We start from the raw sequence: 22,259 nt of genomic DNA, 5'->3' as shown, positions 1-22,259 counted from the left end.
AGTGGCTTCCGCTAAATTCCAAGCTTGTGCTGCGACTTTTCAAGCCGTCTCCTAGCAACCGCCTTCTGTTCTCTCTCCCTTTGGGGCCCCCTGTATCCCCACCCCCTGCCATTCAAACTTCCCCAGCCTCTTACTCACAAAGAGGCCAGGGGATCCCCCAAGCTGCCTCGCGGGTCCGTCCATCTGCGACCTTCTCCCCCCAAGCTGGAGGTTTCTTTGGGTCCCAGGGTGGCTGCCTAGCTCTGGAGTCCCAGGTGGAGTTCTGCCAAAGGCCAGCTCTGCCTTCTAATTTACACTCTTCAGTTCAGCACCAGGGTCCGGCATGGCATGACTCTCCCTCTTTTTATTTGTTTAGGATTTGTTTAGGATTCTTTTATTGTTTGTTTGTTTGTTTGTTTGTTTTGCAGGGCTGAGGAGAGAATCCAGGGGCCCTCCGCCATGGAGCTACATCCCCAGCCCTTTTTATTTTTGCTAAGTTGCTGAGGCTGGCCTCAAGCTTGCCATCCTCCTGCCTCAGCCTCCCGAGTCCTTGGGATGACAGGGGGCCTTACCTAGGTTTGTTTAGTGCAGAGAATTATATATTTTTTTTAAGAGCCATAGCAAAATAAAATTAAGATTATTAGAAAACATAGAATATAATCACAACCATGCTAGACGGAGAAACTCGTCCTATTTACCTTCTCAGGAACTTGTGTGTTCCTGTCTAGGGCAGATATGAAGTGGTGTTTCTGAGCCCCAGAGCATGCGTGTTTTATATTTCAATAGTAGCCGTGGTAGAGTAGTTCTCAAATGACTCTGTTAGTACAGAAAATGTTCCCACAGCAGTGATTGAGAGTTCCCTTAACCTGCCCCTTTTCAGATGGTTGATTTAATTGAATCACTATACTTAAATCAACATTGTGTGTCCTTTTTCTTGGTACCAGGAATTGAACCAAGGGGTGCTTAACCACTGAGCTGCATCCCCAGCCTTTTTTAAAAAATTCTTATTTTGAAAGAGGGACTCACCAAATTGCTAGGGCCTCCCTAAGTTGCTGAGGCTAGCTTTGAACTTATGATCCTCCTGCTTCAGCCTCCCGAGCCACTGGGATTACAAGCATGTGCCACCATGCCCAGTCAGCATTATGTACCCTTCTGCTGAGTGCAGTGGCACATGCTTGTAACCCCAGTGACTCAGGAAGCTGAGGCAGGAGGATCGCAAGTTCTAGGCCAACCTCAGCAACTTCATTGAGACTTTGTCTCAAAATAAAAAAAGAAAAAAAGACCTGGGAATATAGCTCCGTGGTAAAGAAAGCACCTTTGGGATTAATCCCCAGTGCTGCAAAAATAAATAAATAAATAAATAAAAATAAAGCATATGTATACTTTTTATTTTAAAAGACACCGCTAGCCCTTGTTCCTAGTGTAAAATTCCCTCCTCTCCTTTATGCTCGCCCGGTGTTCTGCCTATCTCCTCTACCTTCACCAGCACTTGATATTATCAGATTTTTTTTTTTTTTTTTTTTTGCTATGGCAATGGGTGAAAAGATGTTGTCTATTTTAATAATTTTTCTCTTTGCCGTTGAGATGGAGTGGGCTTTTCCCCCTGACCTGGAATGTCTAGATCAGATTCAGTGAAATGGAAGAGACTGCCATCCTGGTCGAGCCTCAATGGGCTTGGACAAATCCCCCTGGGAACTTGATGCCCCCGCTGAGCACCTGGAACCTGAGGACCTCTGCCCCTCACTTTTTGAGTCTGTGAAGTGGCACTGAGCTCTCCCAACGCTGTTGAACCAAGCCCGTAGCATAGCACCGAAAGCACCGCGTTCTGCTGCGGACCGTGGCTCCTGCAGCATTCTTTCTAGAGGGGCTTCCGCGGATTCCCAGGCTCCACGTCTTCTTCGCGAGAAGATGGAGAAGCTGCTGGGGCCAAGAAGGGAAGGACAGGCCCCTCCGTGGCCAGATTCCCCAGCTGAGGTCCCAGGTGTCTGCGTGGCAGGGCTGGTGGTAGAGACCCAGGATCCCTTCTCCCCGTTGGGAAATCCTCAGGGACATCTGAGGTTCGCCCTCAGCCTTGGTGAGCCAGCCTCCTCGTCGAATTCTCCGCTTCTGGCTAGAATTCTGTGGGCTCAGCGTGGCAAGCCCGTGTCTTGCTGCTCAGAAGCCTGGCAGGTTTGTACGTCTTTGAGCAGTCAAGATGAGGCCCAAGATAAACGACTGTGTAACACTGGAAATCCATTTGTCACACTGAATCTTTCCCACCCAGGAGTCCAAGGGCAGAGGACGGCTGTAGAGGATGTCGCCAGGATGATTCTCTTGAGCCAGTCGTGCTGCACAGGAGGCCCCGTGGGGAAGGCACATATCTCACCTCGTGTTCAAAAAATAATGCAAATGGGTCCTGGGTGAAAACGGAGGCTACAAAACTTCTAAAACGAAGACGACAGGAGATTCTTCCCCAGGTCGGAGAAGGCAGAGATTTCTTTGGACATAAAAAGCACTGTAAAAGGAAAATGAATAAATCGGGCTTCATCCTAATTAGAAACTTCTGCTCTTTGGAAGATACCGTCTAAAAACATGAGCAGGCAAGCCGCAGGCCTAGAGAAAATATTTTACAATACTAATACCTGACAAAGGATTCATGTGCAGAATATAGAATGATCTCCTGTAACCCAGGTGTAGTAGATGACTAAATGCAAGGACCAACAAGGGTTTGGGATGCAGCTCAGTGGTAGAATTCTTGCCTGCTATGCTGGAGATCTTAGGCTCAATCCCCAACACAGGAGGGAGGGAGGAAGGAGGGAAGGAAGGAAGGAAGGACAGACAGACAGACGGACCAAGTGTTAATGAGGAACCCGAATTTTCATTTTATTGCTGGCGGAACTGTAAAATGAGAAAATTGCTTTGAAGAGTCGCTTTCGGTTTTATAAAAGAATAAACTTATATTCACTGGATGACCCAGTCATTCTGCTCTTGATTATGTATGTGTCATGGGCTGTATCAAGTTCCCCAAATTCATATACTGAATCTTAACCTCCAGCACATCAGGATGTGGCTGTATTTGCAGACAGGGCCTTTGAAGAAGCAGCTAGGTGACAGAACGCTGTTAAAGCGAGGGTGGGGCCTAATCAGTCTGGCTGGTGTCTTTATAAGAAGAGGAAATTTGGACACACAAACACCAGGGATGTGTGAGCACAGAAGAAAGAACAAGTAAGGATCAGCAAAAGGTGGCCCTCTGCAAACCAAAGACAGGGTCCTCCGAGGAAACCAGACCTGCCAACACCTTGATCTTGGGCTTCAGCCTCCAGAACGGTAGCATTTCATCTCAACTGCTCCAGCCCATTCATATAATATCCAGGAGAAATGAAAACCTGTAACGGCCCACAATTCATGTATGTGAATGGTCTTAAAAAGCTTTCTTCATAATGGCTAAGAAATAAAAGGAATCCAAGTGTGGGTCAACTGATGGAAAAACTAAACAAATTGCAACATATCCACTCAGGGGAATATTACACATCAACAAAAATAACTACCGATGCCTGTAGGACCTGGGGGAACTTCCAAAACGCTGTACTGACAGAAGAGGCCAGAGACAAGTAAATACATACTGATTCCACTTACGTGGAACTGTAGAAGAATCTAATCTATAATGATAAGAAGCTGATCAGTGGTTGCTCAGGGGTGGGGGAAGATTGGAAAAGATGCAAAGGAATTTTTTAAAGCAGTGGAATGTTGTAGATCTTGAGTGTGGTGGTGGTTACACAAGAGAGTACACTGATCAAAACTTGACAGCTGTACACTGAAAATGCATTTTGCTGATATAAATTACATCTCGCTGCAGTTGGGTGTTTTGTATTCTTGCAGCGCTGGGCATCCAACCCGGGACCCATGCATGCAAGATAGGCGTTTACCACTGTGCTACATCCCCAGCCCTAAATTGGGGATTTTGAGAATAATGTCTTCTCAATGATGAAAAAGCTTGGGAGCCTCTTCCTGATGCACTTCCCCTGGATGCAGGTGAATGGCATGGCTTCTGGGATAATAACCACAGTGTCTTGTCATTGCAGGAGGTACGAGGAGGAGACCTGCGAGAATGAGGCTGTGGCTGAGGAGGAAGAGGACGAAGAGGGGGAGGAAGCGGAGGGAGAAGAAGATTTTTTTGCAGAGAAAGCCTCCCCAGATGATCACCCGGCATTGAAGGTAGGAAGAGCCCTTGAGCCCTGGCATTCAGAAGAGGTTGGGGCAAGGTCTCATCCTCTAGCCTCAGGGGACAGGCTACCAGAACAGGCCACCTGCAGTAAACTGTTAAGGAGCATCCCTTGCCCCCGTGACTTGAGGTCATTTTGGTGACAATAAACCAGGAGAGGCTGTCTCTTTTCTTCTGCTCTCTGTGGCTCCCCTGTTTCTCTGGATGCTACCTCAAGCTTTGCAGTCACATGGTCTCAGTTCAAACCCTGGCCTTGTCACTCCCTGCCTCTGTCATCTGGGGCAGGTGATTTCATCCCTTTCAGGCCTCTGTTTCCCGACTTTAAGATGGACGCAGTAATACCAATCTGCAGATAGTTTCGGAGGCTTCCAAAGAATGGATGTTTGGGTGGGGCCAAAGGGCAACGAGAAGAGGGAGTCCAGCCACATTTCCTTTGCCTCCTGCTTCCTGGCAGCACTAGAGTGTTGTAGCAGGATTCTCTTTCCATAGAGATCTCCAACCTGCAGCTACAGCACCCACTGCATTTGAACAGGACCCCCCAGGGTGGAGCTACAGGTGGGACATGCTCCAAAGGCTGGAGCAGAAGCTGAGTCCCCCTTCCAGCTCCCCTTTACATTTTTTCCAGCCAGACAGGGAACCTTTCTCAAAATCACACCATGGCGCTCTTCAGGCTAACAGAGGTCCTGAGCTGAAGTGCTTTTGCTTGCTTATCTTTTACCTGGGATTGCTGTGTGTGGACAGCAGAAAACCCAATGGCTTTGTTTTAAAAAGGAGACTTGGCAGTGGCCTCCATAATCTGAGGTTCTGGACCGGGGCAGTGGAGAGCTGGGGAGTGTCTTTGTCAAATGTGGGGGGTACATAGGTCATGAGGACGTGAGGCCCGGGATGCTGGTGCCCGAGGTGCCTCACCATGTGAGTTTGTTTGGGGGTTCCCACTAGCCCCCCAGCCACAGGTGGAAGAATGAGAATGGGCACCCCCAGCCTTGGGCACCGCTCTGGCAGGACTGGGCTGATTGACCCTGCTGTGCCTGCGGGCCCACGGCGAAGGGGCACAGGTTGGGTGGAGAGTGGCTGGGTAGACTCTGGGTGGGTGGCCGACACTCAGTGGACATGGTGTCCTCAAGCCTGCGACTTCTTCCTCAGGTGGACAAAGAGACCAACACGGACACGGTGGCCCCATCCCCCACAGTGGTGCGGCCCAAGGACCGGCGTGTGGGCACCCCGTCGCCAGGGCCATTTCTTCGGGGGAGCACCATCATCCGCTCCAAGACCTTCTCCCCAGGGCCCCAGAGCCAGTACGTGTGCCGGGTAAGCAAGCCTCGGGCACCTTCCTCCTTTCCTTGGGTAGCTAAGCCCCTCACCCAGCTCTGGATGCCAATCTGGATCCTCACATGGTCAGGTAGCCTCCAACTGGGGGGCTCCTCGAAGTCTTGGTTTCATCAGGTTCACAGACCCACTTCGTAGGTTGGTCTTTTGCTTTGATTGATTGATGGGATTATTTAGTGGCTCCGGAAAATGACATTCTGAAACAAGCCAATGACAAGCAATAGACACAGGATGATTTAGCTGTAGTTAAGTCTAAAAGTAGAGGAGCCAGGCACGGTGGTGTGTGCCTATAATCCCGGCAGCTCGGGAGACTGAGGCAGGAGGGTCTCAAGCTGGAGGCCAGCCTTGGCAATTTAGCAAGACCCTGTCTCAAAATAAAAAGAGCCTTCAGAAATAAGAGAGAGTAAAGACTTTCCTGGTATGGAGTGGGGAGGGGAGAAGACAAGGAATGTGGTACAGTGGTAGAGCACCCCTGGGATCAATCTCCAATACAACACCACCAAAACATTTTAAAAAACAATAATAAATTGGTCTGGGGGTGTGGCTCAAGCAGTAGCATGCTCGCCTGGCATGCGTGGGGCGCCGGGTTCAATCCTCAGCATCACATAAAAATAAAATAAAGATGTTGTGTCCACCGAAAACTAAAAAAAATAAATATTAAAAAAAATTCTCTCTCTCTCTAAAAATAATAATAATAATAATAATAATAATAAATAATTGAATAGTACGAACAGAAAAAAAACTAGAAAGTCTATACCAAAATATCCACAGTATTTACTCACGTTCAGTGATTAAATATTCTTCCTTTTTCTTTTGTATATATTTTTTGAAACATGAGGGTTTCTCAAGCAACAAAAAGTAATGGAAAGAGAAATAGTTATTAAATGCCAGGAGTTAGGAATCCAAGTGGCCACAGCAGCCAAGATCTGACACCTGTTCCAGCCAGGGGAATCAATCTAGCCTGGAGGTCTTTCGTGTCATTTCCCATGGGAGGGTTGTTTATCTGATTGCTTCCTGCATATTTGGTGCTCTCCATGTAAATAAGTTGAAAGGGACTTTTGCTAGCATAAGCATGCAAGCAACTTTGGTTTGGGATTGCTGCAAGATGTCACTGGTTTTTAGTTGTATACCACACAAGACACACCAGCTCCTGTAACAAAAACCCCATCTGACTTGCTGTCAGTGATTCATATGGATGGGGTCTCCCTCTTCCTCATAGGATCATCTTAGCTAAAGAATGTTCGAGTCTTAGTCATCTGCATTTGATCCACGTTATTATTATAATTCCCAACAATTTACTTCCTCCTTGTTCACACCCTGCCCTTCCCTCTCATGAGACCATTTGCTAAGATCAGATAAGACCCTCTGGCTCTTTGCAAAATTACCACCATTATAAACGTGCAGTGGAAAACAAATGGAAAGGAAAAATGCCACTCATCAGAAAAAAATCACACCCAAAGAAGTTACTGTTGGCCTCCTTCTTTTTCAGCAGGATTAGAAAGAATGCAGTTGTCATTTTATTAAACAGGAGATAGAAAATGGAATAACTTTTGCAATGTGTTTATCTTTTCTAACTAAAAGCTCACTTTCTGTGAGAGACTCACTCACCTGTCCAAACCCAAAGCCTGGACTGAGAGACAAAGATAAAGGTCTTGTAAGATCAGGCCTCTGGGGGCCAGCAGACAACCCCCAGCAATGTCACAGTCCTAGACACGTGGTACCTCCCCAGGTCCTCATTGGCTGAGTATATGGGGCCCACAGTCTTCCCTAATGTCACCTAGGTTTTACTATCTCTTATTGGGTTATTTAAAGAAATACACCTTGAATTGTCCCCACCCCCTTTGTTCTCCGGTGGCAGGAAGGCCTTTGTGGGACTGAGTGCATTTGGGCACATAAGGAGTTTATCTCTGTTTGGTCAGGCAGGCCCCCTCCCCTTTCCTCCTGGTTGTCAAGGGACTGTGAATCTGTCACACTCAGGTGTTAAGTGCTGGTAACCATTTGTTCTATTTCCTCCTTGGCTGATTTTCTCAGTAATTTTACATCAAAGATGAAACACTATATTCTGAAAATAGATCACTGGACTTTCCATTTCTTACCCCACCAATTTGTACTGTCAAATTCCTGTTTAAATGGGTTTAAATGTCCCTTTTCCCAGATTGGCATCCTCGAAGAACAAGAACCTCTGCTCTCTTTTATTATGCATCTGCAACTATCCGGTACTTGGCTAAGCCCTTTTGTGGTTTATGATCTGTGCCAGAATGCAAGCCTGCGAGTTAAGAGATTCCCAGTCAGCATGGACCACGTGCTATATGGGGCCTTTCTTGGCAATGCCATATATTTTTCCTTCTTTGCTGCTGAATCTTACTGAAGGGTACAAGAAATCACTAACTACAGCATCCTGTGTATTTTCCTGTTATTTATCTTCAAACTCTACAGGCATGGAGTACATCTCCCCCCAGGAACAACAGGTAGCAAGTTCACCCTCTGTTTTGCATACACAAAATGAGCATCGACAAACTCCCAACAGAGAGTGTTAGGGAGGTGCCCCCACCTACCCCCACGGCACCACCAGCTCCATGCTTTCTAGTCTCTGACTGACAGCATGTCACTTCCTACCACCAAGGCAACAGACTGAGCAGAATATGTCGGGGAAATTTTTTGAAATTAGGTAGTTCACATATTTATTGTGAGGCTGTAGAACCAGCCTGAGAAGTCAGGTAGGAACAAGACAGACTAGACCACAGGTAAAAGTATGCCACAAAGCCAACCAGGTGAGGATAATACAATGTGCTGCAGGACGTGGCCCAGCCAGTCCCACTGCCGCATCTGGAATTCAATATGTTAGCACTCCCTTATCTGCAGTTTTGCTTTCTCAGGTTTCACTTTTTCTCAGTCTGAAAACTTTACATAGAAAGCTCCAGAGGTAACTTGTAAGTTTTTAAATTGCTTACGATTCAGAGCAGCATGATGAAATCTCATGCCACCCTACTCCATTCCAGTTGGGACAAGAATCAGCCCTTTCCAGCGTATCCATGCTGTATACACTACCCCCTCCCATGAGTCTCTTAGTAGCCATCTCTGTTACCAGTTCAACTGTCAGCTACTGCAGTGTTTATGTTTAAGAAACCCTTATTATGAAGTCAAATAAGGGTTTGACTTAATGGCCCTAAAATGCAAGAGCAGTGTTGCTGGCCATTAAGATTGGACGAAGGAAAGCTGTGAACTGCTTCCTTAGGTGAAAAGGTGAACATTCTCTTCTTAATAAGGAAAGGAAGCCTGTTGTATTCTGAGATTGCTAAATCTTACAGTAAATTATTGTTAATGTCTTGTTGTGCTTAATTTATACATGAACTCTTATCACAGGTATGTAGGTGTAAGAAAGATGTTATCTATATAGGGCTTAGTACTACCCGTGACTTTCAGGCATCCATGATGGGTCTTAGAATAGATTCCCAAGGTGGGGGGGACTGCTGTGCTGAAGCCTCCCCAGTTTTCTGTCCCCACTGGCCACCTCTAGTTGCTGCTATTGCCACTGCCACTGCTCCTCACTAATGGCCTTTCCCTGAGATACTGACAAGCATGCTGTGTGTGTAGCGCGCGAGAGGACCTTGTTTAAATTTGATGGTAAATAACAGAGAATTGGGTCCAGCGACCCAGGCTGTGATTCAAAACTTAAGGTAGGGTGCATCCAGGTGACAGCTTAGTCCTGTCCTCCTCCTTACTGGAAGGGAAGCCATGAAAGCAAGGCTTGGGGCTTGGGGAGGGTGCTGTTTCCCACTGAGAATCATGAGGTGGATTTGCCCACCCACAGAATGGGATTTCAAATGCTCATCGACAACACCTCTCCCTCCCCTGCAAAAAAAAAAAACAAAACTAATCTTACAAATCTCCCTGCAAGGCCTGTTGTGTCCACCTCATTTAATAGATGTCAAAGTACTTTAGTCCAGGGCACACAGGTGCTGAGTACAAAGCCCAGCACCTGTAGGCTTTCTATCACCTAGAGCCACCAACTGAGGGGCTTCCAGTTGTGAGCAGCCCCTTCTCCTAGCCCATGTCACACCTTTGTACAATAAATGTTGCCTTCTGGGTGGTTTCTTTCTTGGCTCCTCAGCATGTCCTATGTCCCATGGTTAGGTTCCCTGGCTTGGGGTCACACCTAACTTTGAAGTCCCCTAGGATAGGGATAGTGGATTACAGGTCTCTACGACACCCAGGTATTTATCAGCTGTATTTTCCCATTTGCTGGTTGACACACTTTGACCAGTGGATCCAGTCCCTCCAAAATTCTCATCCCTGAACAGGCTCCCTATGACTTCAAATTACTTTTCCTCTCTCTACTTCAGTTTCCCTAGCTGTAAATGGAAGTAATAATGAGGCAGTGATATCCTCAGCCATGTATGAGATGAAGTGCATTAAAATATCTGGTAATAGCTATGCATGGTGGTGGACGCCTATAATCCCAGTGACTCAGGAGGGTGAGGCAAGAGGATTGTAAATTCAAAGCCAGCCTCAGCAATTTAGTGAGGTCCTAAGCAAGCAGGCAAGGTCTTGTCTCAAAATAAAAAAATTACAAGGGCTGAGGATGTAGCTCAGTGGTAGAGTATCCCTGGGTTCAATCCCCAGTGCCCAGAAAAAGAAATCTGGAAATAAGAGAAAGCAAAGTTCAAGAATTTAATGTAGCTTTCCCCTCTCTTTTACAACACAATCCTTGAAACATCAACAGTCACAACTAAAGGGTCAATTATCTGATACCCATTTCTGGTGGTATGACATATATTCTTCCAATGCTGTGTTCGACTTCCCTAGTGTGGGATATAGTCCCCTTCTGGAACCGCACGCAGCCATTCCATCCCTGTGAATCTACCCCAGCTGTTGAGACCATCTCCTTCCATCTGCACACTGGTTTCATTCCTGAGTCCTACATGCAGCTGGGGCCAGAAGTGGCATGACCCTGGCATTTCCAGTAGGCCTTGAGCTCTTGGTTTGAAGAGCTCTGGCTTGTGACCTGTAAAAGCATCTTTCTCTTCTGGACCATCATTGGCTTAGTTTGAGGATTAAGTGGAACTGTAGGTGAAGCACCTGGTGCTTGGTAGGTGCTTATCCAAGTGGCCATCATCAGTGTTAGCATCTGCCATCCTGTTTCTGGTTGTGGTTGAGGCTCTGTCTGGCACAATACCGGTTTCACCAGTTGCGTCCTTGAAGTTTCGATGCTCATCAACTCAGCAGGACTATTAATGCCACTATCATTAGTAATAATCAATAACCACAAATATGAAAACACCAGAGGCTTCTCTGGAGAGGCCTGCCACAGAGAACTGACACTGCCAGACAGACAGACAGGTGCAGTAGCCTGGCCTGGGCCAGCCCTGGTGACTGTGGAAACAGCTTGGGAAAGGAGCCCCACCTGCTCTCACCTCCTGTCAACAGTCCTCTCTGGTCCTTGGGAGGGGGGATGACACCCTCAGTAGAAATGCATCCCTTGCGGACCAGACACCTGATTTCTGACCATGAATGAGAATCCGAGCCCTGTGTGGGAGTGGAAGTGACTAAGGCACTGGGGGATCCTGCAGGAGGAGAATTATGATCAGCTTAACCCTTCCAGCCCCTGTCTGTCTACCACTCCAAGGATACAGACTCCAGGCTTTACCTTGGAGCTGGGCTTCTTGTTTATGTTGTGGGGTGTTGGTTTGCAGTGCTGGGGGTGGAACCCAGGGCCTGCAGCATGCTAGGCAAGTGCTCGGACTGAGCTACAGCCCCAGGCTTCAGATGTCAGCATTGATAGTGGCTCTATTTGAGCCTGTTAAGGTGGGTTCTGTGGATGACAGGGAAGAGGTGACGCAAACAGCCCTTTGTGTCACAAGTCAAGGGGACAGGATGTCCTACAGCCACGCTTATGTTGTCAAACCCTGCTGGGTGTTCGTCAGCTCACCAATCTGAGGCACAGTCTGTGCCCTTGTTTGTAAAATGGTGGTGGTGCTCCCTTCACGGTGGCTGTCGCAGGACTCTCTCATTCCGCGTCATGCAGAGAGCAGCAAGCAACATGCAGACATGCTCAGAGAGTGTTTGTGGGGTGTTTTTTTGCGAATAAAGAAAAGGGAGGCCACAGCAAGCTCAGAATAGGCAACGGGATGTTTGCACGAGGAGAGGGAGGATGGGGCAGAGTGGACGACCGAACATCCCTGCAGGCCCCAGCACTCCTTCCAGAATGTGCTCTGACCATGCTTGACTTCCCTTTTCTCTGGCAGCTGAATCGGAGCGACAGTGACAGCTCCACTCTCTCCAAAAAGCCACCTTTTGTGCGAAACTCCCTGGAGCGGCGCAGCGTCAGGATGAAGCGGGTAAGAGCCACCAGAAGCTATTTGTCCACTCCGTCTTTATTTCCAGAAGGCCTGCATCCTGCCCACGCGTGCCCTCATGAGTGGCCATTTCTCCTTGGCCACTGGCTTGAAGGGCATTGTCCTCAGAGGGTGGTAGCATTTGCAAATGGAAGTTTGGGAGCAACAAGGCCTGTGTAGCACCGGAGAAAGAGCCCAAGGGTGACCGTAGCCTTATGATTGGGACAGATGGATGAGACCAGGGGTATGTGTGCTTGACCATCTGGGTGGAAATCAAAGTCACTAGGAACCAACCCAGATGTCATAGTCTCCTGGTCTGATGGAATCATGCTCAGCACCTTCTGGAATCAGGTGGGAACAGGGAAGAGGCCCCAGTGCAACTGGGCTGAAAGATTAGGGGGTGGCATTCAGAAAAGGAGGGACCCCTTCTTAGGACTGTGACCACAGGACCGCAGGAGATGCTCCCCTTTCAACATGGCTGGGAAGCACCTCTGTCTGGTGCGTTTGCGGAACCAGAAGAAACCCAGGAGCCCAAAGGTCAGAAAGAGATTAAAGAAAGAGCCAGAGAGGAGAGCAGACCTCGCCATGAGGCCCGGAAGGCCCTCTACCTCTCCTACAGGCCTGCCAGTGGACAGCCAGAATTGGGAGTGGGTCCGGGGCTGGGCTGTGACTCTGGCACAGCGCTGGCCTAACATGCATGAGGCCCTGGGCTCCGTCCCCAGCACTGCACACACAAAAATGTGGTCCTTTCATTGCCTAGTGCCACCTTTCTCCCTGTCCCCAGCAAGTCTACAGAGGCAGCAGAGAGGGCAGAAGAGGGAAAGCAGTGCAGAGAAGGTGTGAGGGAAAGGCAGGGTGGCACTATGGACGTGGCCTCAGGTGACAGGCTACCTTTCCACCCGGGGTCCTCTGCTCCATCTGCTGTCGCAGATCCTGTTCACGATGAAGATTCCAAGCCCACACTCACCGTCCGTCTAAGTCGTTAGATTGGGAACGACATTTTCAGCCCTGTGAGGGATTCAGCCCTTCCTGCAGAAACATTGCTGCACAACTCCTACCTGACCCCCTGCTCCTACCACTCCCTTCCACGCAGGCCCTGCAGATCCTGCCCTTAGCCAGGGGATGGCCCACTCAGGGGCTCCCCAATGGTGGGTCTGAGCCCATAAGAACAGCAGAGTCCAGAGGCCGGGCTCAGGTCTTGGGTCCATGCTTCTCCTTGCTGCCTGAACTGTGCCTCTGTGGCAGCCCAACCAGGCAAGACTGGACATTAGCGACAGCAAAGCACAACAGCTCCTCTGAGAATTTGAGCTGCATAGATCACTCAGCCGCTCCTTTGGCCCCCCCTCACTTATAAGCACAGACCAGATAATGTTCACCCTAGAGAAGCATTCTAGAACCTCTGCATGGAGCTAATTTATGTTCCTGAAACTGCTTGTCAGCCCTGCAAGGTGAGGAGAGGTCTTCTAGTAAATGTTTCTTATACCATATCTCAAACCCCTTTATTGGTCATTGTGTCTGTTTTGTAAGGCTGTATAACAAGTTTCTACAAACTTACCAGCCTCAAATAATACATATTTATGACCTCAGTTTCTGTGGGTCAGGAGTTGGGCCACAAGTTAGCTGAGTCCTCTGCTCAGGGTCTCAGCACACTGAAGTGTAGGTGTGGACTGCATCCTGATCTGGAGATTCCACCAGGGAAAGGGCTGCTTTCAAGCTCCTTCAAGTTGTTGGCAGAATCAGTTCCTTGTTTCCCTACTAGCTGCAGTCCACAGGCCCCTCTCGACTCCTGGAAGTCACTCTTAGGCCTTTGCCATGTGACCCTCTCTATAACATGCATCACTTCTTCAAGGCCAGCAGAGTCACCCAGCCAGGAAGAGCTCAATCCGTCTTTTAAGGGCTCACCTGATAAGGTCAGGCCCATCAAGGATAATCTGCCTTTTGATTAACTCAAAGACAACTGATTAGTCACCCGGTGACATATCCCATCACATCCACGCCGAAGGGAAGGAGATTATATAGGGCAAGTGTATTAAGGTTGGAAATACTGGGAGCCATCTGAGGATTCTGCCTCTTACAGCCATTTAGTCATTCTTTAGTTTTGATGGAGGGAGAATTGATGATTGTGTTAATCAAGATCTTCTGCATACACATGGCAAAAGAACCCAACTCTAATGCACCTCAAAAACAAACGAGGGAATTTACTGTCCCATTTAATGGAAAAGTCCAGGCTGGGTATCTTAGTTAGGTTTCTGCTGCTGGGACAAAATAGCTGCTGGACTTTTAACTTGAAAATAGGAAAGGTTTATTTGGGGTTACACTTTCAGAGGTTTCAACCCATGGTCACTTGGCCCTGTTGCTTTTGGACCTGTGACAGCACAGTACATCATGCAGGGACGCGTGGCAGAGAAGGCTGCTTACCTCCTGCAGCCCAGAAGCAAAAAGGAGAGGTGGGGAAGGCCGGGGTCTCCGTATCCCCCCGAAGGGCACACCGCCAGCCACCTCGGGTCCTTCCACTCAGCCCACCTCTCCCAATAGCAGCACAGACTGGTGAGCAACCCGTCAGCATATGGGACTTTAGGGGACATTTAAATCCAAACAGTAACACTGGGGAAGTGGCTCAGTGGTAGAGGCTTGCCTAGAACATGCAAGGCTCTGGGTTCCATCCCCAGTGCCACAAAAAAAAAAAAAAAAAAAAGAAAGAAAGAAAGAAAGAAAAGAAAAAGAAAAAGATAAAGAAAGGAAAAATCAGGCTTGGATTAATCAAGCAGTTGAAAGAATGTCGTCAGACTTCATTTCCCCTGAATTATCACTGCTCCTATCAGATAGCTCAGTTCTTAAGCAGGATCACCCCATATGATGGCAAAGATGACCATGTTATATCAGTCTAGATATATCTTGCTGCCTTCACAACCTCTGTGTAAAGAAGTTGCCTTTGTTCCAAGAGGTTGAGCAAAGTGCCAGCAGTGATTATTATTGGCTGGGCTGAGACAGCACACTCACAAATCACTGAGATCCTGATTGACCAGGTTCAGGTGACATTCCTGTCCCTGGCATGCCCACAAACCAGATAGACTGGATGTGGCAGAGGAGGAAAGCCTCAAGGAAAGAGGAGGGCCCTGGGGATGAACCCAGGCCTGCAGAAACACTAGAGGGCCATAGATAGAGGCATACAGGCTCGAAGACCGGACTTCTGCTCCAGGGGATCAGGCCTGCATGGAGGAAACCACTGCAGGACAGGACAGGGGCCAGCATCCATTAGCCAGGTGCAAATGTTGAGGCTTGAAGTGGCTCATTGTACAGTGAGTGGGTGGGGCCAGCCATCACCGCAGGGGACAGGCTCAGCTTGACTTCAGCTCTGTGATTTAAGCACCGTGAGCCTCATCTGTAGTGCAGATCCTAAGAGTTGGATTGTGAAGATGAGATGGGACAATGGACATAAATCCCCAAACTTGGTGCCAGGGACCCAGTAGATGCCCAATAAGCATAAGCCGCATAGCCGGAGCATCTATCAGGGCTCTGAAGGAGGACAAGAACATTTAAAAGGAGGTGGTACCTGCTGATAAGCAAGGGAGGGGATCTGGGTTTCAGGGGGAGCACCATGCGCCTCGCTGTGGGGAGCCAGCTGGTAACTGGGGCCACGCCTACCGCCCCACAGCCTTCCTCTGTGAAATCCCTGCGTACGGAGCGCCTGATCCGCACCTCGCTGGACCTTGAGCTGGACCTGCAGGCAACGCGAACCTGGCACAGCCAACTGACTCAGGAGATTTCGGTGCTGCGGGAGCTCAAGGAGCGGCTGGAGCAAGCCAAGAGCCACGGGGAGAAGGAGCTGCCACAGTGGCTGCGCGAGGACGAGCGCTTCCGCCTACTGCTGAGGATGCTAGAGAAGAGGGTGAGTGCCGTCTCCAGGGGTCCCAAGACACCCACTCAAGGTCCACTAGGTCCAAGAACCCCTCATTTCCATCCGCAAAGGGACCCAGGTGTCCTTTCAAAGGGACCCAGGTGTCCTTTTGCCCACTACTGAGGAGGCCACAAGACCTGTTGGGGGGCTGACTCGTTTGTGTAAGTCCTTAGGACTGATGCGTTCTCTTGCCTGACCTCCTTGCTCATGCACATCTGGAATCTAATCCAAGCCCGACATGCGCTTCAACATGGTAAAGCTAGGACCCTGACCATGGCTGTCCAGGCGGGCAGTCCCACTGCACCACACCCCGCTAAGGAGCTGAGAGCTGATCTGCCGGGCTCTGGGCTGACGAGATGCCCTGGAGTTCCCGCCTGGGTGAGGGGGTTTCCTGCTGCGCTCTTGGCAGGTTTTACATGCAGGCAAAGCCCCTCATAGCCTGAGAATTCCAAAGGCGCTGCAGACTGCTACCCAGTGGGACAGTGCAAGGAAACACCCAATGAGTAGGAGACTTACACATCTAGATGATGTTCCCTCAGCAACACGATGAACAGTCTGGGAGTCAGAGAATTCCAAAGTGCAGGAGCAGTTCAGGATCGCTTAGAGCTCCGGGCTCATCTCATCCATGTTTAGCAGATGTTCCCTTCGGTTTCGCAGGTCTTGCAAAGCAGGAAGGTTCTAAGTGGCTAAAAGACCTGTTGCTTACTTGAGCTGTATGTAAAATAATTAGGTGAGAACTTGAGTTGGGCACCACCAGACTTCTAGGCCAGCAGATTCCAGACTATCATGAAGAAATAAACAGGATAGAACCGATATACAGAGACCATATTTGACTTGCTTATAATAAATAATACCTGCTACTCTCTCTGCTTGCCACCACAGCAAGAAAGACCTTGCTACTTCCCTCTTCACACAGCCAGACAAATGTGGTCTACCTGGATCATCTCACGGGCCATCAGCTAAAATCCTAGCTCTCGGTACAAGCAGTGATATCTTAGGGCAGTAAGATGATGCTGTACTTCTTCCATCTGGACTAGTCCAAGAACTTCAAACCGACTGGCAACTCAAAAATGTTTGTTTCTTCCCTATTAGTAATACCCTGTATATTTATAAATGGGGTTATAAGAAGAGCATGGGGGACGGGAATAGAAAGTTAGAAAGCTTTAAGGAGGAGAAGGAAGTAAATATATCCCAAACCTAATGTAACCTAATTGTAGTTACTGTTACCTTTGAGCTTCCTGGTAGTCATAGCAAAAACAGATGAGAAAACAGGCACATATGTGCCCTGCCTTAAGAAAACACAATCTAAGAAAACTTGTGCTTTCCAATAGTAAAAACAGTACATCTATTACTTCTTCTAACAACCCATTTAAATGATGGCTTCCTTGACCAAAACTCTTTGTGCCATGTTTTCAAGGGTCTGACATGAGGATAGTGTGTGTTGCTCTCCATGGCCCCTTCTCAAATGCCCTCATGTAGGTTTATATCAGTAAAAGGATCATAAGGGACCTAGAGCACTTATGCATGACAGCATGACTTGGAATCGGGTTTCCACCTTGTTTCACTCATTTGATGTTAAAGGAATTTCTTGACATGCCTAAGCCTCAGGCATTTCAAGTTGGTAAATAGAAGGAATTACAAAATTTACCCCCGGGGTGGCCTGAGGATTAGATGAGGCAGCACACATTTCTAGAGGCCAGGAGGCCTCCACTACCTCAAGGCCTTGCTTGCTTCACCCCCCAGATGGACCGCACAGAGCACAAGGGTGAGCTGCAGACAGACAAGATGATGAGGGCGGCCGCGAAGGACGTGCACAGGCTGCGTGGCCAAAGCTGTAAGGAGCCCCCAGAAGTACAGTCATTCAGGTAAGTCGGCGGCCCTCGCCAGCCCTGGCCTCCTTCCCCGGCCTCGCTGCGCTAGTCCCCGGCCTCGCTGCGCTAGTCCCGGCATGGGTCTCTAGCAGAGCTGTAGCGCATGCTGTGACAGATGTTCATCCTCTGTCAAGCGTTGCTGCCTGTCTGGGCTTCTTGGTGCTCGTCCCCCACCTGTCTTTATCTGTCCCCACACAACTCCAGCTAATTCGCTAGATCCTCTTGTTCATGAATGCGCCACCTGCTCCAGGCTCCCCCTCCCAGCGTTTCCATTACTGGTGATTGCCCAGGATTGGCTGAATGATGAGTCAGCCTGGGGGTCGTAGCTGCCCACCCCGCAGGGCCTCCCTGTCCTGCCTGCTGCCTGCCTGCTGCCTGCCAGGATCTCAGGGATCCACTTTCTGGCCACACTGGAATCAGGCATATCAGAGGAGCCCCTAAATGCCATTTGGCTTGGGCTTTCCACCCACAAAGGACCTTGGGTTTCCACTTCTGTTGTCTTTTCCAGACAAAGCACATGTATTTGTGTATGTACTAAAGAGATCCCTTTGTGGAATATAAATATCTAAAATATTCTATAATTTATTTAACTATGTTTGGGTGTCTCTCAAATTTTTAACAAATGGAGAATCTGAAACAAAGAAATGCTGGAAGTCACCCTAAGATCTTTTTATTTCTCTTGCTGTGTGGGGCATTAGACTTGGGACCTCATACGTGCTACCTGAGTGCTCTACTCCTGACCTGCATCCCCAGCCCTTTTCCCTACTTTACGTTGAGAACGGGGTCTCATGGAGTTGGCCAGGCTAGACTCTTAATATGTGCCCCTCAGGTAGCTGGAATTATAGGTGTGTATCACTGAGCCCAGGTCCAAGTGCCCTTTCAAACTCGGAGATGCCTCTGATTTGTATGGTTGGTCATACAAAAGTGTCCCCTAAAGCAGTGGTTTGCAACCAGGGATTTTTATTTATTTGTTTATTTTGGTACCAGGGGCACTTAACTACTGAGCTACATCCCCAACCCTTTTTATTTAAGAGACAGAGTCTCCTTGAGTTGCTGAGGGCCTTGCTAAGTTGCTGAAGCTGGCTTTGAACTCACGATCCTCTGGCCTCAGCCTCCTGAGCCAGGTGCACCACTGTACCCCGCATCCAGGGATGATTTTATAGCCCCTCCTCTCCCTACAAGGGACATTTGATTTGGCAGTGTCCTTTTTTTTGAGACAGGATATCACTATGTTATGCAGGCTGGTTTCAAACTCTGTGGGTCAAAGAGTCCTCCCAGCTCAGCTTCCAGAGTAGGTGGAACTACGGGTCTGCACCACCATGCCCATTATCCCTACATTTTTGATTATCCCACCTGGAGCCCTGGAAGGCTACTGATAACTCGTGGTTAGAGGCCAAGGACATTGCTAAACATCCTACAACATCTAGGGCAGCCCCCCGAAGATGCAGGTGTAGCCCAGTGGTAGTGCGGGTGCTAACAGGCACGAGGCACCAAAGAGAAAGAATGATCCTGGACCAAACATCTCTCAAGAGACCCCAAGCCCCGCCCTAAGGGATGCCTCTTTACAGGGAGAAGATGGCGTTTTTCACCCGGCCTCGGATGAACATCCCAGCTCTCTCCGCAGATGATGTGTAATCGCCAGAAAAGTATTCCCTTTGTCCCTCTGACCACGCTGTGAATGTTGACTGTGGCTAAAGTTATTTATGTGGTGTTATATGAAGGTACTGAGTCACAAGTCCTCTAGCTCTTGTTGGTTTGAAGATGAACCGATTTTTTAGTTTGGGTTTTATTGTTATTATTAAAAAAAAAAAAAATACAAAAAAAACCAGCATTAAAAATGACAAGATTGTATAGTTTGTATATTTAGGAATGTATTTTTGGGAAAGAAAATTTAAATGAACTAAAGCAGTGTTAAGTTACTGCTCTTCCTAAAAATCTAGATTTTTTTTTTTTCCTTTTTTTGTACAGTCACACCTTTTAGAGGTTTTCCTGCAATAAAAAGTCATGTTTGAGGGACGATAATCCTGAAAGGACGTCCTACAGATGACACAGCACAGCTAACCTTTCCTAGTTAACGTATTTTGTATAATATTAAAAAAAAAAATGCAAAGACACCATTTTGGGGATTGAGAGGTGCATCCATGAATCTTCATGAGCTGTGACGTGTTTTATGTGGCCGCCTGACTGCGGTGGGCAGCACAGAGCTGGCCGAGCATCCAGCCCCGGCTGGCGATGGGCCACACTGCTCTCAGATGCCCCGTGAAGCCACTGATGGGAGTGAGGGAGGGCTGCGGAGAACTCCATCCAGTTGTGTCTCCATCAATAAAGTGGCCTTTGAAAAGAACCTCCTCCCTCTTGCTTTTTCTCTGCCATCCCTCCCGTCTGTGTTTCCCTGATTTTGGACTCTCTCTTTCTTCTCATTTCCTCCTCTCTCATCCCCAGTCTGGGGGGGGAAGGGGATTTTTTTTTCTTCTTTTGCCCACTCTGCTTATGTGCTCATGAGATTAAAATTCCCGATCGAGAGGCAGTGTTCTCCATGCCTGCTCTTTCCTGTGGAGTCCCACCCCCCACCTTGAGAGGCAACTTTGCAGTTTCTTCCTGCGAGTATTAATCCACATCACCCCCAGCTTCAGTGCTGTGGGTCCTGGTGGTATCGTGCAAGAAGCCAGGCCAGCGTTCTCTGGGGGAGTCACATCAGGAATGCCCTCGTGGGCCCTCATGTTCACAGGGCTCCACTTTCCAGAAGCGACTGCAGTGAGTCAGAAACCAGCTGTGGACAGACAAACAGCAACCACTACAGACTCTCGTCCCCCTTGCTCTCCCTGACGTCATCCTGAGCAGCTTCTCTAGAAGTATTTTGCACCAAGCCAGATCAGAAGCACGTGGGTAGCCAGGTAAAACTGGAGGCTCTTGGTGCTCGGTGATAGTGCCCTTGCCCAGCATATGCAAGGCCCTGGGTTCAATTTCCAACACTGTAAAAAGAAGAAATGGTGCCGACTCTCAACAGGCACCATGGTACCTGCCTACAGCCCCAACTGCTCAGGCGCCTGAGACAGGAGGATGGCTTGAGCCCAGAGAAGCTTGCGGCCAGCCTGGGCAACATTGCAAGAACTAGTCTCAAAAAAAAAAAAAAAAAAAAAAATTAAATGAAGACTCTTGGATCCCTCTCTGGACCCACACTGGCATGGGCCCACACACCAGCATTTTACACGTCTTCTCTTTTGAGCATGTGTTGGCGGGGGTGGTTGGAGATGGACCCCAAGGCCTCATGTGTGTTGGGAAGTGCTTTACATCCCAAACTACATCCCATCCCCCACTGCAAGTCCTACACAGAGCTCAGGGTTTTGTTTTTGGTTCTGTTGGTTGGTTGGTTGGGTTTTTTGGGTGGTGCTAGGGATTAAAGCCAGAGCCTTGCACATGCGAGGCAAGTGCTGTACCATTGAGATGCACCCCCAACCCTGCAGTGCGGTTTGAGGGACCCGCTAATATAAATTGAATGAATCCCAGACAGAGATGGAGATAAAAAGGCGAGGTTGGCCTCCTGCTGGTGAGTCCCACCGGGAATGCCGATGTGCACGGCCTCTCCAGGAAGGGGGGATGCTGGGGGCCTATGGGGGGAGAGGAGCCCCTTTCACCTGCTGCTGAGGCTCTTCCCCTCTCTCCCGGCCCCTTGCCTGGCTGTTTCTTACATATACTGCACCTCCACGGACATGGAATCGCTTTCTTACCCATGTGGCTTCAAGGGCTTTCAATAGACAAGGACTAGGGTTTGAACATGGGCTGAATGTGTCCTCTGGGAGATGTTTGTCTCCCAGTGTGCAGTCTTGAGGTGGCGGAACCTTTAAGACACGGTTTTGCCTTGTGAAAGGTAAGGAGGCCAGGGCCCTGAGGCCTCAGAGGGAATGAGTGCTCCTCTTGTGGACTGAATTCATTCCTGAGAATGGGCTGTTGTCAAGGGAGCCTGGTACCTTCCCTGAACACTCTTCTGAGTGCACCACTTGCCCCTCACACAGCTCCCACACATGTTCCCACCATCATGGTGCCATCTGCTCTTGAACATCCAGGACTGCAAGCTAACTAAAAACTCTTTTCTTTATCAAGTATCCAGTCTCAGGTATTTTGTTATAGCAACAGAAAATAAACTAAGAAGACAGAAGGTCTCCCTGGGTAGGTAGTATCCAGTTTCTCACCACCAACCTGGGCTTCCTTCTTCCCCATGGCTTCATAGTTAAAAACACATTAGGCTTTGATGTATTTACTCTCCTTCCATGGAATTCTCCCCCACATGTTAAAGGTTGATGTCATAGTTTCCACATATGACTATCAACATCATCCCTAAGTTAATTGTAGTAGGTCATGGAGCATAAGGATTGTGTCTCATGCTTTTCTGTGACTCATTAAGCTACATCTGGTCATGGTTCCAGCTTCATGGGGCAAACAGGATTAGAGAGGGAGGCCAACCTGCAGAGAGAAGCAGGGGCAGAGGTGGGTTGGAGTGGAGGCATCCTGGGAGACTGGGCTGAATCCACTGATAGCAGCTCCTTGCACTATCTGTAGTCCTTTTGGTGAGCTGAGTCAAGAGAACCTGACCAAAACATTCAAGGTCATGAGATAAAATTGCCTCTCAGTTATACCTTCTTCCATGTTCG

At 48.6% G+C, this 22,259-nt stretch overlaps 1 protein-coding gene across 2 annotated transcripts in view; it reads left to right on the top strand.

The window, feature by feature from the left end:
- Wwc1 (WW and C2 domain containing 1) overlaps positions 1-19,245 on the top strand; it is a 146,644-nt gene extending 127,399 nt beyond the window's left edge. The window contains exons 18-24 of one of the 2 annotated variants that reach the window (XM_076855691.1): positions 4,041-4,173; positions 5,324-5,488; positions 11,752-11,844; positions 15,159-15,168; positions 15,489-15,730; positions 17,483-17,604; positions 19,179-19,245. In XM_076855691.1, coding sequence (XP_076711806.1) covers positions 4,041-4,173; positions 5,324-5,488; positions 11,752-11,844; positions 15,159-15,168; positions 15,489-15,730; positions 17,483-17,604; positions 19,179-19,245 — 832 coding nt within the window. The remainder of the gene's footprint in view (positions 1-4,040; positions 4,174-5,323; positions 5,489-11,751; positions 11,845-15,158; positions 15,169-15,488; positions 15,731-17,482; positions 17,605-19,178) is intronic. The other variant, XM_076855690.1, reaches the window with a different exon arrangement.
- Positions 19,246-22,259: the final 3,014 nt, after the last annotated feature.

This window comes from Callospermophilus lateralis, chromosome 5 (genome assembly GCF_048772815.1).
Source record: "Callospermophilus lateralis isolate mCalLat2 chromosome 5, mCalLat2.hap1, whole genome shotgun sequence".
Classification (NCBI taxonomy): Eukaryota; Metazoa; Chordata; class Mammalia; order Rodentia; family Sciuridae; genus Callospermophilus; species Callospermophilus lateralis.
Note: the sequence above shows the minus strand (reverse complement) of the source record. Positions and strands in the feature narration are given on the sequence as shown.